The sequence below is a fragment of the Dysidea avara genome, chromosome 2, assembly GCF_963678975.1.
Source record: "Dysidea avara chromosome 2, odDysAvar1.4, whole genome shotgun sequence".
Classification (NCBI taxonomy): Eukaryota; Metazoa; Porifera; class Demospongiae; order Dictyoceratida; family Dysideidae; genus Dysidea; species Dysidea avara.
This window is the reverse complement of record NC_089273.1, coordinates 15041481-15056122: the sequence shown is the minus strand read 5'-3', so window position 1 is coordinate 15056122 and position 14642 is coordinate 15041481. Positions and strand designations below refer to the sequence as shown.

At 38.1% G+C, this 14642-nt stretch overlaps 2 protein-coding genes across 3 annotated transcripts in view; one reads left to right on the top strand and one right to left on the bottom strand.

Annotated features, from left to right (window-relative positions):
- The window catches only part of LOC136246692 (uncharacterized), a 109359-nt gene extending 98761 nt beyond the window's left edge, over positions 1 to 10598 (bottom strand). For both annotated transcript variants that reach the window (XM_066038233.1, XM_066038234.1), the window contains exons 1-2: positions 9697 to 10598; positions 9369 to 9637 (exon numbers count right to left, since the gene is read on the bottom strand). The gene's annotated coding sequence lies outside the window, so the exon portion shown is untranslated. The remainder of the gene's footprint in view (positions 1 to 9368; positions 9638 to 9696) is intronic.
- Positions 10599 to 12879: 2281 nt separating this feature from the next.
- On the top strand, positions 12880 to 14642 carry LOC136246685 (uncharacterized). Its single transcript, XM_066038229.1, has 10 exons — positions 12880 to 13025; positions 13083 to 13178; positions 13301 to 13423; positions 13477 to 13602; positions 13702 to 13770; positions 13823 to 13908; positions 13995 to 14121; positions 14170 to 14278; positions 14355 to 14428; positions 14478 to 14642. Exons 2-10 carry the CDS (start codon positions 13149 to 13151, stop codon positions 14610 to 14612), a joined length of 879 nt encoding a protein of 292 aa, XP_065894301.1. The 5' UTR covers positions 12880 to 13025; positions 13083 to 13148; the 3' UTR covers positions 14613 to 14642.

The following is a 14642-nucleotide window of genomic DNA, read 5'->3' as shown; positions in this document are numbered from 1 at the left end:
CACTACTAGCAGTGGTCAGAGAATCAGAAGGCTACGAACTGACAATGGTGGTGAATACGTTTCAAAAGAGTTTGAGAATTATTTGAAATCAAGAGAAATTTTTCATGAGTTTACTGTTCCTCATTCACCTGAACAAAATGGGGTAGCGGAAAGAATGAATCGCACCCTAGTAGAGTCTGCTCGTAGTATGCTGTCACATGCAGGGCTTCCCAAGAGTTTCTGTGTAGAAGCAATAGCCACAGCTGCATACATCAGAAACCGCATGCCAACAGCAGCAATCAGAGAAGATAAAACACCTTATGAAAAGTGGTATGGAAGAAAGCCAGATGTAAGTAATTTGAGGGTATTTGGGTGTATGGCTTATGCTCACATACCTGAATCACAGAGAAAGAAACTTGACAAGAAATCAGAGAAGCTGCGATTTGTTGGGTATAGCATACAGTCTAAGGGATACAGACTCTTTGATGAAAATCAGAAGGTGATTGTAAGACGAGATGTGGTCTTTAACGAGACAGATTTTGGTCAAGCTGAAGAGAAGCTTACTGACAAGTTTGATGTAGATGTTAGCCAAGGAGAAGCTAACACACCTGTAGTAGAACAGCAGCAGCGTCCACAGCGACAGAGAAGACCTCCTGTTAGGTATGGTCAAGACGAATATGCAGACACAGTGATGCATGAGTTTGTTCATCATGTTGCATACAATGTCAACCAGGTTCAAGAGCCAAAATCATTAGAGGAGGCTTTAGCTACAGAACATGCCAATCAGTGGAGAGCTGCTGCAGATTCTGAGTTTGAATCATTAATGAAGAATGAGACATGGAAACTTGTGGAACTACCAAGTGACCGTAAACCAATTGGTTGTAAATGGGTATTCAAGGTCAAATACTGTAGCGATGGCAAAATTGAACGTTTCAAGGCACGTCTGGTAGCAAAAGGCTATGCTCAAAAGTATGGTATTGACTATGATGAGACATTTTCTCCTGTTGTCAGATTTTCCTCAATCAGAGCATTGTTAGCCTATGCAGTACAGAATGACCTACTGGTCCATCAAATGGACGTAGTTACAGCATTTTTGAATGGAAACCTTTAAGAAATATACATGGAGCAACCTGATGGTTACATTCAGCCTGGAAAGGAAAATCCTGTGTGTAAGCTGCAAAAGTCCTTGTATGGGCTCAAGCAATCGCCTAGGTGCTGGAACACAGCATTTCAAGAATATATGGAAGTAATTCAGTTCAAACAAAGTACGGCAGATCCTTGTATCTATGTCAAGATGACTGATGCAATTGCCATTCTTGCTGTTTATGTGGATGATCTGATTGTAATGGCCAGTACATTAGAAGAAATGCAGCAGATCAAAGAAACCCTGAAGTCACGTTTTCAGATGAAAGATTTGGGTAAATTACATTATTGTCTGGGAATAAGTATTGAGCAGGATGAAGAAAGGAAATGTTTGTGGTTACACCAAAAGCAGTACATTCTGAATATGCTGGAGAAGTATTCACTCTCCAATGCAAAGGTTGTCTCTACTCCTGCAGATGTTAGTGTTCAACTTAAGAAAGATGATGGTGTCAGCAACAAAGTTGATTCAGTTACCTATCAATCAATCATTGGAAGTTTGCTGTATGCTGCGATAGCAACTCGCCCAGACATAGCTCAAGCAGTGGGAGTAGTGGCAAAGTTTAGTTCCTCACCAAATCAATCCCACTTAACAGCTGCCAAGAGAATATTGCGATACCTTAAAGGAACTTTGAATTTAGCAATTAGATATCAAAAATTAGAAGATGAAGAATTGATTGGTTATACAGATGCAGATTGGGCAGGAGACTTGGACGATCGTCATTCTACAACTGGTAATATTTTCATGATGGGAGGAGGTCCAGTTAGTTGGTTGAGCAAAAAACAAGCAATTGTAGCATTATCTACATCTGAAGCTGAATATGTTGCTCTTAGTTTTGCCACCCAGGAAGTTGTATGGCTGAGGAAATTATTGATTACTGATCTCAAGTCTACTTCACAAAAACCAACCGTTTTGATGGAAGACAATCAAGGTGCCATCTCAATTGCCAAGAATCCTGTTGCACATGCTCGAACTAAGCACATTGATATTCGTTATCACTATATCCGTGAAGCTGTACAATTAACTTGTGCTTTTGTCCATCTGAGAACATGATAGCAGATCTGTTAACAAAACCATTACCAAGAGAACGTTTTACAATGTTACGTGATGCTATGGGACTAACTGAACTTTTAAGTATGTAACCTGTCGATTAAGTGGGAGTGTTGTAATATGACATAATACATGTGTGTATTACTGTGTAGCTATGTAATCAGACAGGTTGTCTCTGTAAATTACCACATAATGTAGTTAAGGTTTTGAATTAGTTTTGTAATTGTATTCACATGCTTCTAGAAGTTTCTGGACCTGTACAGAACTTTTCTGTGGTTTTGTAGGTATAAAAGCAGTTGTAACTTTTAATACTTTAGAGTAGAATTGAGTAGCTGTACACTGTGTGACACTGTTTATTGAGTTGCTGATTAAAAGCTATTTTGTAGTCAATTGTCAGGTTAATTTGCGAATCTGCTAACAGCACACCTCATGCGCGTCGTGTGTGTACATGCGACGTTACCAGTGAGCTGTACTGTATGTTGATATTTAATCAAGTCTCTAATGTCATTATGAAAGCTCGGTCTGCTTGAGTTGGTTAGAAACATGCTGAGGTATCCAGACTTCAAGCAAATTTTATTGTGCAAAATCAAGACACACGGTAGTGTGTCGTGCGGCCCAAGAAGCCGGCGCGCAACCCCGTGAGTATATTGACAGGAAGAAAGAAAACGTAATTTTCGCACCTCCGTAGCTCTGTGCTGCCTTGATGAAACAAGACAAATTTTGCTGTGTACATTCCCTCCAACTTCAGTACTCCACATTCCAAATTTGAGCGAAATCGCTTCAGGCATTCCTGAGATATGCGACTTCAAAAATTGGCTTAGTTTCTTCGTTTTTTTTCTTCTTATTTTTCTTCCTCTTTTCGCACACTTACAAAAACTGCTATAAAACGCGAACGCGTTATCCGATTGCCTTGAAATTTGGCACACAGAAGGGGGGTATAAAGGCGCATCTCTGTACCAACTTTGGCTGGAATACCATAAACAGGCAAAGAGTTATGAGCGATTATGCACGAAAAATAACACCAATATGTTGTCACGCCTACAGGGTAAACCGCGTATGGGAAGAAGCTGAAAATCGGTGGGTGAATAGGTTAACTATTGAACCTCAAACCTTTTGTGGTTTGAAAGAAATCGAGCTAAAAACCAGGAAGATACAGCGAAAAAATCAACAGTGTGTAACAATTACGCAATCGAGATTAGCTAATTTTTATTATTATTATTATTATTATTATTATTATGCTTGCCACGCCTACCAGATAAACCACTTGGGGTAATGCTTTGAAAATCGCTGTACAGATGGAGTTATCAACTTAGAAAGGCTCTTCAATGGTGTAGAAGAATCAGACATAAAGCCATAACACGAATCCAACTTGGTGTAACAAGTGCAAGATCGAGATACTCTAATAGAGCAGTCATCCTAATAGAGCAGTCACCCTGAACAGAATTCAAGAGATCAGTTAGAAATAAGTAACCTCTATAGAGATCAGCTACAAACAAATCACCCTGTAGAGAGTTCAGCTACAAACAATTCACCCTGTTCAGACATCAGTTAGAAGAAGTTTTCTTGTAGAGAGTTCAGTTACAAACAAATCACCCTGTTGAAAGATCAGCTAGAAGATGTCACCTTATAGATAGTTCAGTTACAAAGAAACCACCATGTAGAGAATTCAGCTACAAACTATAGTGACCCTGTAGATACATTAGCTAGAAGAAGTTACCTTGTTGAGAGTTCAGCTACAAAGAAACCATTCTGTAAAGAGCTCAGCTGCAAACAAATCACCTATACAGAATTCAGCTACAAACAAATCACCCTGTAGAGAGATCAGCTAGAAGAAGTTACCTTGTAGATAGTTCAGCTACAAACAAATCATCCTGTAGAGAGATCAGCTAGAAGAAGTTACCTTGTAGATAGTTCGGCTACAAACAATTCACCCTGTACAGAGCTCAGTTAAAAGAGGTTTCCGTGTAGAGAGTTCAGCTACAGACAAATCATCCTGTAGAGAGATCAGTTAGAAGAAGTTACCTTGTAGATCGTTCAGCTACAAACAATTCACCCTGTAAAGAGATCAGCTAGAAGAAGTTACCTTGTAGAGAGTTCTGCTACAAAGAAACCATCATGTAGAGAATTCAGCCGCAAACAAATCATGTATAGAGAGTTCAGCTACAAACAAATCTCCCTGTAGAGAGACCAGCTAGAAGAAGTTTCCTTGTAGAGAGTTCTGCTACAAACAAATCATCCTGTAGAAAGATCAGCTAGAAGAAATCACCTTGTAGAGAGTTCAGCTACAAAGAAACAATCATGTGAGAGTTCAGGTACAAACAAATTGTCCTGTAGAGAGATCAGCTAGAAGAAGTTACCTTGTAGAGAGTTCAGCTACAAAGAAACCATCATGTAGATAGTTCAGGTACAAACAAATCACCCTGTAGAAAGATCAGCTATAGAAGAAATCACCTTGTAGAGAGTTCAGCTACAAAGAAACTATCATGTAGAGAGTTCAACTACAAACAAATCACCCTGTAGAAAGATCAGCTATAGAAGAAATCACCTTGTAGAGAGTTCAGCTACAAAGAAACCATCATGTAGAGAGTTCAGCTACAAACAAATCGGCCTGTAGAGAGATCAGCTAGAAGAAATTACCTTGTAGAGAGTTCAGCTACAAAGAAACCATCATGTAGATAGTTCAGGTACAAACAAATCACCCTGTAGAAAGATCAGCTATAGAAGAAATTACCTTGTAGAGAGTTCAGCTACAAAGAAACTATCATGTAGAGAGTTCAACTACAAGCAAATCACCCTGTAGAAAGATCAGCTATAGAAGAAATCACCTTGTAGAGAGTTCAGCTACAAAGAAACCATCATGTAGAGAGTTTAGCTACAAACAAATAGGCCTGTAGAGAGATCAGCTAAAAGAAATTACCTTGTAGAGAGTTCAGCTACAAAGAAACCATCATGTAGAGAGTTCAGCTGCAAACAAATCACCTGTAGAGAGTTAAGCTACAAACAAATCTCCCTGTAGAGAGATCAGCTAGAAGAAGTCACCTTGCAGGGAGTTCAGTTACAAAGAAATAAACCATGTAGAGAGTTCAGCTGCAAACAAATCACCTGTAGAGAGTTCAGCTAGAAACAAGTCGCCCTGTTGAGAGATCAGCTAGAAACAAGTCACCTTGTAGAGAGTTCAGCTAGAAGAAGTCACATTGTAGAGCTACAAAGAAACTACCATGTAGAGTTCAGCTGCAAACAAATCACCCTGTAGAGAACTCAGCTACAAACAAATCGCCCTGTAGAAAGATTAGCTAGAAGAAGTTACCTTATAGGGAGTTCAGCTATGAACAGATCACCCTGTAGAGAGTTCAGCTACAAACAAATCACCCTGTAGAGAGTTCAGCTACAAACAAATCACCCTGTAGAGAGTTCAGTTACAAAGAAACCACCATGTAGAGAGTTCAGCTGCAAAAAAAATCAATCACTCTGTTGAGAGTTCAGCTAGAAGAAGTCACCTTGTAGAGAGTTAAGCAGCAAATAAATCACCCTGTAGAGAATTCAGCTACAAACAAATCACCCTGTAGAAAGATCAGTTAGAAGAAGTTACCTTGTAGAGAGTTCAGCTACAAAGAAACCACCATGTAGAGAGTTCAGCTGCAAACAAATCACCTGTAGAGAGTTCAGCTAGAAACAAGTCACCCTGTAGAGAGATCAGCTAAAAACAAGTCACCCTGTAGAGAGTTCAGCTAGAAGAAGTCACATTGTAGAGAGTTCAGCTACAAAGAAACTACCACGTAGAGAGTTCAGCTGCAAACAAATCATCCTGTAGAGAGTTCAGCTAGAAGAAGTCACCTTTTAGAGAGTTCAGCTACAAAGCAACCACCATGTAAAGAGTTCAGCTGCAAAAAACTCAATCACCTTGTAGAAAGATCGGCTAGAAGAAGTTACCTTGTAGAGAGTTCAGCTACAAAGAAACCACCATGTAGAGAGTTCAGCTACAAAGAAACCACCATGTAGAGAGTTCAGCTGCAAAAAAATCACCTATAGAGAGTTCAGCTAGAAACAAGTCACCCTGTAGAGAGTTACCTTGGAGAAAGTTCAGCTACAAAGAAACCATTTTGTAAAAAGCTCAGCTGCAAACAAATCACCTGTACAGAATTCAACTACGAACAAATCACCCTGTAGAGAGATCAGCTATAAGAAGTTACCTTGTAGATAGTTCAGCTACAAACAAATCTCCCTGTAGAGAGATCAGCTAGAAGAAATTACCTTGTAGAGAGTTCAGCTACAAAGAAACCACCATGTAGACAGTTCAGCTGCAAAGAAATCACCCTGTAGAAAATTCTGCTAGAAACAAATTGCCCTGTAGAAAGATCAGTTAGAAGAAGTTACCTTTTAGAGAGTTCAGCTACAAAGAAACCATTCTGTAAAGAGCTCAGCTGCAAACAAATCACCTATACAGAATTCAGCTACAAACACATCACCCTGTAGAGAGATCAGCTAGAAGAAGTTACCTTGTAGATCGTTCAGCTACAAACAATTCACCCTGTAGAGAGAGCAATTAGAAGAAGTCACCTTGTAGAGTGTTCAGTTACAAAGAAACCACCATGGAGATTTCTGTAATCAATATAATATTATGTGACCGGATTTGCGAAAAGGGGTCTTCCACACACATCCAATTCCGTAACCGTTGGAAACCATAACTCAGTGTTCAAGTAACATATTAACCTGACAATTTTACCATGTATTCAGCTATAGTGCTGCTCATCACTGCCCAAAATTCAAGGCAATAGCTCTTTTCAATCTGAAGTTATCAATTGTCAAAGTTGGCAAATTGGATGTGTGTGGAAGACCCCTTTTCGCAAATCCGGTCACATATGTATTATACAGTATATATAATTTGTACATTTACTGATAAAATATTTAAAGTCCATCTACTTCATCTTTTCTTCTTCCTGTAGTAAAGAAAAAAACATAGGTTAAAATAGTCCCAAAGCCGGCCATAGGCCGGCTTTGGGGTATACAAATACAAAAAGAAATGAAATCTAATCCAAAACAGCCAAGCTGTAAAAAAAGTGTGCGGCCCTCAGAAAGGCTATGGTGAAAAAAGATGTGAAATCCAAGGTGGCGGCCAAGAAATGGCTGTGATGGTAGGTTAATGGTAAAAAATTTAATAATGACAATTTAGGTAAATTTTGTGAAGCGGCACAAAAATTCACCTGAATTGTCGTTATTAAAATTTTTACCATTAACCTACCATCACAGCCATTTCTTGGCCGCCACCTTGGATTTCACATCTTTTTTCACCATAGCCTTTCTGAGAGCCGCACACTTTTTTTACAGCTTGGCTGTTTTGGATTAGATGTATATACCTTGTAAAACATAGTTATGAAATTTCTAAAATATATTTGACCAAATTTTACAGCCCTAGAGTTCTCCAGTAGCTACTTGCACACTGGCATGGCTTTGTACTACTTTTGAGGGTTGACACATTGCTGAATCATCGATGAATCAGGTATACTGCATCACATGATCAATTGTGCATAATTATTATGATGGATGGTGAAATGGTGAAGGACTAGACATAGTACAAAGTAGCAGCTATGATAAACTTTAGTGGTTGTGTTATACTCAGATTAGCACAAACTGTGAGACATGTACTCCAATATATTTGAGACATCATGTGCCCGCAACATGGGACAAATAAACAAAGCATTTATCATGTAAATATACATCAACTATTGAAGTCACTGACCATTAACCGGAGGACTGGCCAAGAATAATATGTACCCGGAAGAAAGTATTGCCAAATGTGGTGGGCTTCCTTGTGCTAGGAAATTAAAGTTAGCTGTCATATGAATGCTGTCTGGAAGTGAAGATTAGTTAGTATTACAGTTTCTGTAAGCTCCATAAACACTGGTGTGTAGTAGTTAGATGTACAAACAGCACCTTTTATTGTTACTATACCTAAGAGCACATTTTGTCCATGCATCATTTTTGTTCTAATGTGGTCAAGGGGAAGTACCTAGACCTTCCCCCAAAGACATGCCATGCACTTTAAATTCAAACCCCTTTCCAGAAAATCCTCAGGAAATCTAAATCAGTTTACACTGTAAATTTGCTGCTGATTTCAGAAGATGTGTGGTTGCATTACACTGCAGAGAGAACAACATTCCTTTCTGGTAACAGACTTTATTTTATGGGTATAAAAATAACAGAGCCATTTTAGCAAAGCTTGTTTACTTGGGTGTATATTTCAATATCTATAGTAATTTATGGGGCTCCTTAGTCCTCCTTACCATAAACTTTCAAAACATCTAAATGATACCATGTGTGTCACAATTTTCATCATACAGTCTGTAACTTTGATTGCATAAACAAATTCTAATTGAGTTTGTTTGTGCTTTTAAAATTCTATATCAATCTGTGCCAATTGGTTTTATAAAACTTAAACAAGTGCATGGGTTGTTGAGGGATTGCTATATGAGAAAGATTTTAAGTATCCTTTTGATGTCTTGAAAGTTTATGGTAAGGAGAACTAAAGGAGCAATATAAGTGCAAACATGTTAAGCTAACTCAGTAGGTGGACAAGAACAGCTTGCACTAAACAGAGAGTAGCTATTCATTTTTATTAAATTGTACACCATTTAAGGTTGTCAATGATTATACAGGATGGTTCAAGGCCAGGTGGCAGCATATACCATAAAATAAACAATAGCAATGATTATGATCATAAAAAATTACCCAATCCCATGACTGGATATCCCATGACTGAAGCCATATTCAAACTTTGGTTAATAGTAAATGGCCAAAGCAAAGTATATTCCTTATAAGTACATACATCCATAGTAATACATAAAACACATATAACCAGTAGGTCCTATACTGTAGGTACAAATAAATCACAATAAATGTTTCTAACTACTAACTAGCTGTGAGTTTTTTCCACATTAATTTCAAGACAAAAACAAAGACGGAAAAATACTGGCAGTATTAATAACTTGTATATGAATTACGTTACATCAGTTGAATATACATATGAAATGATTACTACCATGCATAGCTACTACTTCCCTTGTGGTTATGCAAACAATTCATTCACAGGAAAATACTATGCCAATACATTAAATTTTGTTACTGATTACAGTAGCTATAACTTTTGCGAACGCAATCATACAATACAGCACATGTAGACTATTTATACATATGGCCTTACAAGGAAATTCGTCACAAGTGACACTTCAATAGCTACTACTAAAATGCGGTCAGTGTTGGTAGGTCACTACTTGTGTAGTGTAACCCTACAACTATCTTAAAACAGTCTGGTGAAAAATTAAATCTGTTGTCCAATGAGATGATCTTCTTCAGTCAAGTCCAAAACACCAGTCTGAACAACTTCTTATATTAGCTACGCATATGTTTATATACACTCAGTACCAGTATGTCCTTGGATGTTTTGTTTGTTTACGACTAATGGGAACTCAGCTGCACATTAGAAAACTACAATAAAATAGCAAATTGGCAAATGACACAAACTTACGTACCACCAAAAGTTTGGAGTTTATCACTTGATATATCTGTATAATTATCTCTTTTACATTAATAATTTAATAACTTCTTATAATATACTAAGTCTTGTCCTGTTTATGCTACACTCTCCACCACTAGCTGTTGTCCAGTGTATTGTTGTAGTCACAAATTATAGCTGTAGATAGTTTTGTAACTAGCTGTTTACTGTATATATTGTACAAGTCAAAGCTTTCCACTGAATTAGCTATATTATGCAGCTACTGTACTTGAAAAATGACTGATGTGTAATCAAATCAGGGTGGTCAGTTGTTGACAACAGCAAAGCCTACACTGTTAGCTACTAACACACCAACACAAGTGCAGCTAGCCTGATTTATTCTTATTGCTTGATGCCTCGGAGAAGTGATCCAACAGGTAGCTAAGTAATCACTGTCAGTCTAGCTACTGAGCTATTACACTGAGAATTGAGATTCAACTAGCTATCAACTGTCAGCTTTTCAAACTGGCTACTTGATACGAGGTGTTAGCTTTGTAACGTTGATTACAAGTTTGGGTTTATCAGAAATACTCTGGACGAGTTTTCGCTATACTGTCGGTAGCTAGCACTGAGGAGACTGCTGTGAATACTACCGGATCTCAAAAAGTTTCAGTTACGGTAGTTCAGTTTACCGCGACTGATTGGTTATGAAAATGCAAGTCTGTTACTGTATTATAATGTGAAGATCTGCAACGTGTTTTACTTTGTCCAAAATGCCACGGGCCAAACGGGAGTGAAGACTCCGATTGCACGTGCCGCAATTAACAACTCAACAACAGCAGGTGATGTCGAAAATCCCCACCAGACAGAAGACCGGGCCAATAACAACGGTCGGACGACGATTATACTTGACCTAATCCACTAGGAAACTGATTACTTGACATCGAAACGTCAAATAAGTTTATTTAAGCTACCTCACGTGATCAGTCTAAATGGCAAAGGTCAAAACGATGAGCCTCGCATGGTATTCGGTGAGCATATCAAAACATATGTATGGGATTTGTAAAATCAAGCATTTTCAGGTGGTCAACATTAAAAGTTTTCAAACAATGGGTTAAACCTTTAAAAATTAAGAATTATGCATTAAATAAATCTAATATCTGTTTAATATCCTTTTTGAAACCTTAACTTGGTAAAACAGGCTGGTCATAAAATCTCATCATTCCATGTCATTTTTTGTCCAATACAAAATACATGTATTTTACACTACACGCTAAAACACTAATTTACAACCTTTAACTCACAAAATTTCTACAGCACACCATACAATAAAAGAAAGCCCTTCAATTTCTCTATCCAATTCCGACCGTACAAATGGGAAAATGTCGCCGTAGCGACAGTTATTTACTGCTGATGATGACATAATACGCGCTCCATACATTAGCCTATTGGAAAATTTAATTATCTCGCCGGGAAAATCCCAATTTACAAGTTGTTATCCTCAACCAAATTCGCTAAATTTGGTATCATTCTACGCAGCGAAGGATGCTTAATAAGACTCCGACCGTACAAATTGTTAAACAGGTTAGTTTATAGAAATATGTTTAAAAACAGGTGTTTTTACGGGCATTTTGAACACGTAAATTTCGCGGTACAAGGCTCCTTTCTAGCTTCCCCTTCGTTACTACACAAAGAACTTACACATGAATCGAATCGCCTTTCATCAAGGAATCTGATAAACCAAACTTCGTGTCTGTCAACCAAAGTACGCGGAAGTTATGGCGCCTTGTTTAGAGGACGGTGTTATTTTATACGAAACGGGCGTAACCCATTGGGAAATCCGGAATATCTTACACAAGTTTTGATATGGCGGGTGAAGTACAATGGTTCCTACTCTTTTGGGGGGTTCAGTACAGGGTGGGATACCACAAGGCAGTGGTTTAGGACCTTTAAGTTACTATTTTTAGTATATATGAACAACACGTACTCGCAGATTGTCCATGGTAGATTAGCTATTACAGTATGCAGATGACTGTAACAAAATATTTGGTCCGGGTGCATAAACGGTCCGGCTGGACCAAATATGTTCGACATAAATGGTCCGGCCGGACCATCTATGACGACATAAATGGTCCTACCCGAACATAAATGGTCCGGGTTACCAAACTAAACTGCAACGACTATTTTCCACCGTACAGTCGACAAGAATAGCTATATACACCAAATATAGGTTAGCCTCATCTCTTTGAAGCGGTGCCTTCAAAGAAATCTCGCAAAATCTCTCAGCATGCTGACATAAACTAAATCCAATAGATATCTCAGTACTGCTTAGTTAGCTCAAATAGCAGACAGAGTTGGAGTGTATAGACTGTATAACTGGTTGTTGCGGCCGTATCTTGTTGGTATAGGGAGTCTGGTAGTTAGCTTATACAGCATATCCGGCTAAGGAGCAAGATTCGATACGACGCAGTCGCGTGCCGGCGTTCAATTTACTGACTGAGGATCCGCGGCTATACTGCAGCTACAGCAGGACTATATACTAGCTCTAACGAACACGAAAGGCTCAGAGATCAAGTTTAGAGTGAATAATCTGCAACTTGAAGTGGCGCAAGTTGCTTGCTTCCAGTGATGGCTCATAATACTGATAAGGAGGATAACCATTTCGAGGACGAATTGGAAACTGACACACTAGATGATGTTTATGTTTATGTGACAAGGAAGCAGTATAGAGAAGGCCTTACTCAAAATCAGAAGCGAATTGTAAGAAGAAAGGCAGCAAACTTTTGTGTGGTTGATGGAGAATTGGTGTTTAGAAAAAAACATAAAGGAAAGGATGAGGTGTGGCTATAGTGCACATACATGCATGTATATGTAGCCATATCATTTCTTAATTTGCATGTTCAGGTGCAACAAGTTCGATACATTAGAGAAAGAAAGGAACAGCTTAGGATTGTACAAGCTTGTCATGGAGATCAGACCTCTGGCCATCTTGGATACAGGAAGACACTGGCAAGAATTACTGAGAGGTTTATGTGGAAAGGGGTATCTAAGGATGCTAAAGAAATTGTAAGATGCACTCTGCATGAGCATGTAATACAAATGTGATGCCATATCTTGTACGGAATGCATAGGTGCAACGATGTGATATTTGCGTGATATTTGCGTATTATTTGTGATGTGATATTTCTGTATTATTTTGATTCATCACAAATTACAGAGAATAGAATTGTAGATGCAATTTTTGATTCGCCTAAAGGAGTTACTAAATGTAAAAGATTACTGCAGTTTTCTAGTCCTGATAAGAATTGTCCTGATCTTGTGAAACCACAGAGGAAGCGCAAATTGCTGAAAGATGTTTTTAAAACTGTAAGTTTGGCATATTCATCTGCATAATGGTGCTGCTACATGTGGCACATTGTACAGAATGAGAGTGCTTGCAAGAAGGTAAAGAGTGATCCAGTGAAGGAGATTCATAAGAATGACTGTGAGATGGATACAGGATCCACTAATAATGCAGAGGTATAATAACAATGCTATACAGTAGTTATACAGCTATACATTATGCTACATGGAGCACATGTATAATGAATATATGTTATGTATGTATGCACAAAATATTATCATGTGTTTTATTCCTCAAGAAACAGCTTACTAAGATTTGGAATGGAAAACCATGTCATGTTGTTAAAGCAAGGATAGGTAGAAATGCAGTTCACCACAGAAGTTTCCACAGCCTAAAACCAAATCAAGATGTAAATGATGAGGTTCATTAATGTCTGACATGTATGTGCTTATTTAAATGTATTAAATTCCAAAGATAATCCATACATACCTTGAACTGTTATCAAATATCCAAGGAAATACTTTTGCCATGATTTCTCAGACACTATCTTGCATACTCAGCCATACCTCTGCTTGGAAGCATTCACACCTATTGTCTAAGGTACAGTTACAATGACGGTTAGTAACATTTTGCACACAATAACAAAGTAATTAAGCTATGTATAATTATTGCAATGAGAGTTGTTCCCTTGGTTGCTAGGAATCATTGAGCACGTATAAGTACATTGGAGGATGCTACAACCAAGGTAGTAACCATTGGATTCTCATTGTAAGTCTGCTCATCAGTAACATTGTCATCTGTTACGCTATTATGTTTTTAGGCTATGGACTTGGAGCAGAAAAGCTTTTATTATCTTGATCCCTATGGACCTTCACGGTCAAGCCGTGGTGCATTTGCTGCTGTAAAGTTAGTTAGTTACATGGCAAATAAGTTTTTTGGCATACACGTTACTTGAAAATGTGACTTCAATTGCTGAACACCTGTTTATACAGGAATTACTTCAAGAGAAGGGGTGAAATATTAGGAAAGGACCATTTAGACATCACTAAGTTTGAGTTGAAGCAGCTGAAGAGAAAGATTCAGTATGATACCTCCAACTGTGGTGTATACTGCATGAAGGTATAATCATACAATCATTATAAGTATAGCATTATAGTTTTTTGTTAGATGGCTGAGCAGCTGTTTCTATCAGGAAGCGTTGAAGAAAATAGCCTGTGCAGAATGAATACTACACAAGCACGGATTGATATAGGTGTTGCATTGCTTTCATACTCAGGTACTATAGTACATAATGACCTCTAGCTACAAACGAATGTGCCTGCATTATGGTATTTGATATACACATTCTATAGTTGATATGACCGAAAGGTGTATAATGTGTGGTGCAGGGGAACAAAGTATAAGTCATCCACAATATGTTGATTGGGTAAGACTAATACACAATAATATATGCACATTTTAATGTATTTTTACAGGTACGATGTGATAAATGTAAGCAATGGTCACACATCATCTGTACCAACCTGAAGCCTGAAGAGGCCAAGAATGTAAAAACTTTTTCATGCCACGAATGCTCCCAGGACATTCACCAGATTAATGACTTTGAATAATTGCAACCATGCCATGTATCTTTATAGCTG

What these genes read in the sequence shown, in the direction of transcription:
- LOC136246685 (XM_066038229.1), top strand. Translation starts at nt 13,149, where the DNA reads ATGGATACAGGATCCACTAATAATGCAGAG. An exon ending in GGTGCATTTGCTGCTGTAAA is followed by an intron (nt 13,909 to 13,994) that starts GTTAGTTAGTTA and finishes CTGTTTATACAG; the next exon opens with GAATTACTTCAAGAGAAGGG. An exon ending in GTGGTGTATACTGCATGAAG is followed by an intron (nt 14,122 to 14,169) that starts GTATAATCATAC and finishes GTTTTTTGTTAG; the next exon opens with ATGGCTGAGCAGCTGTTTCT.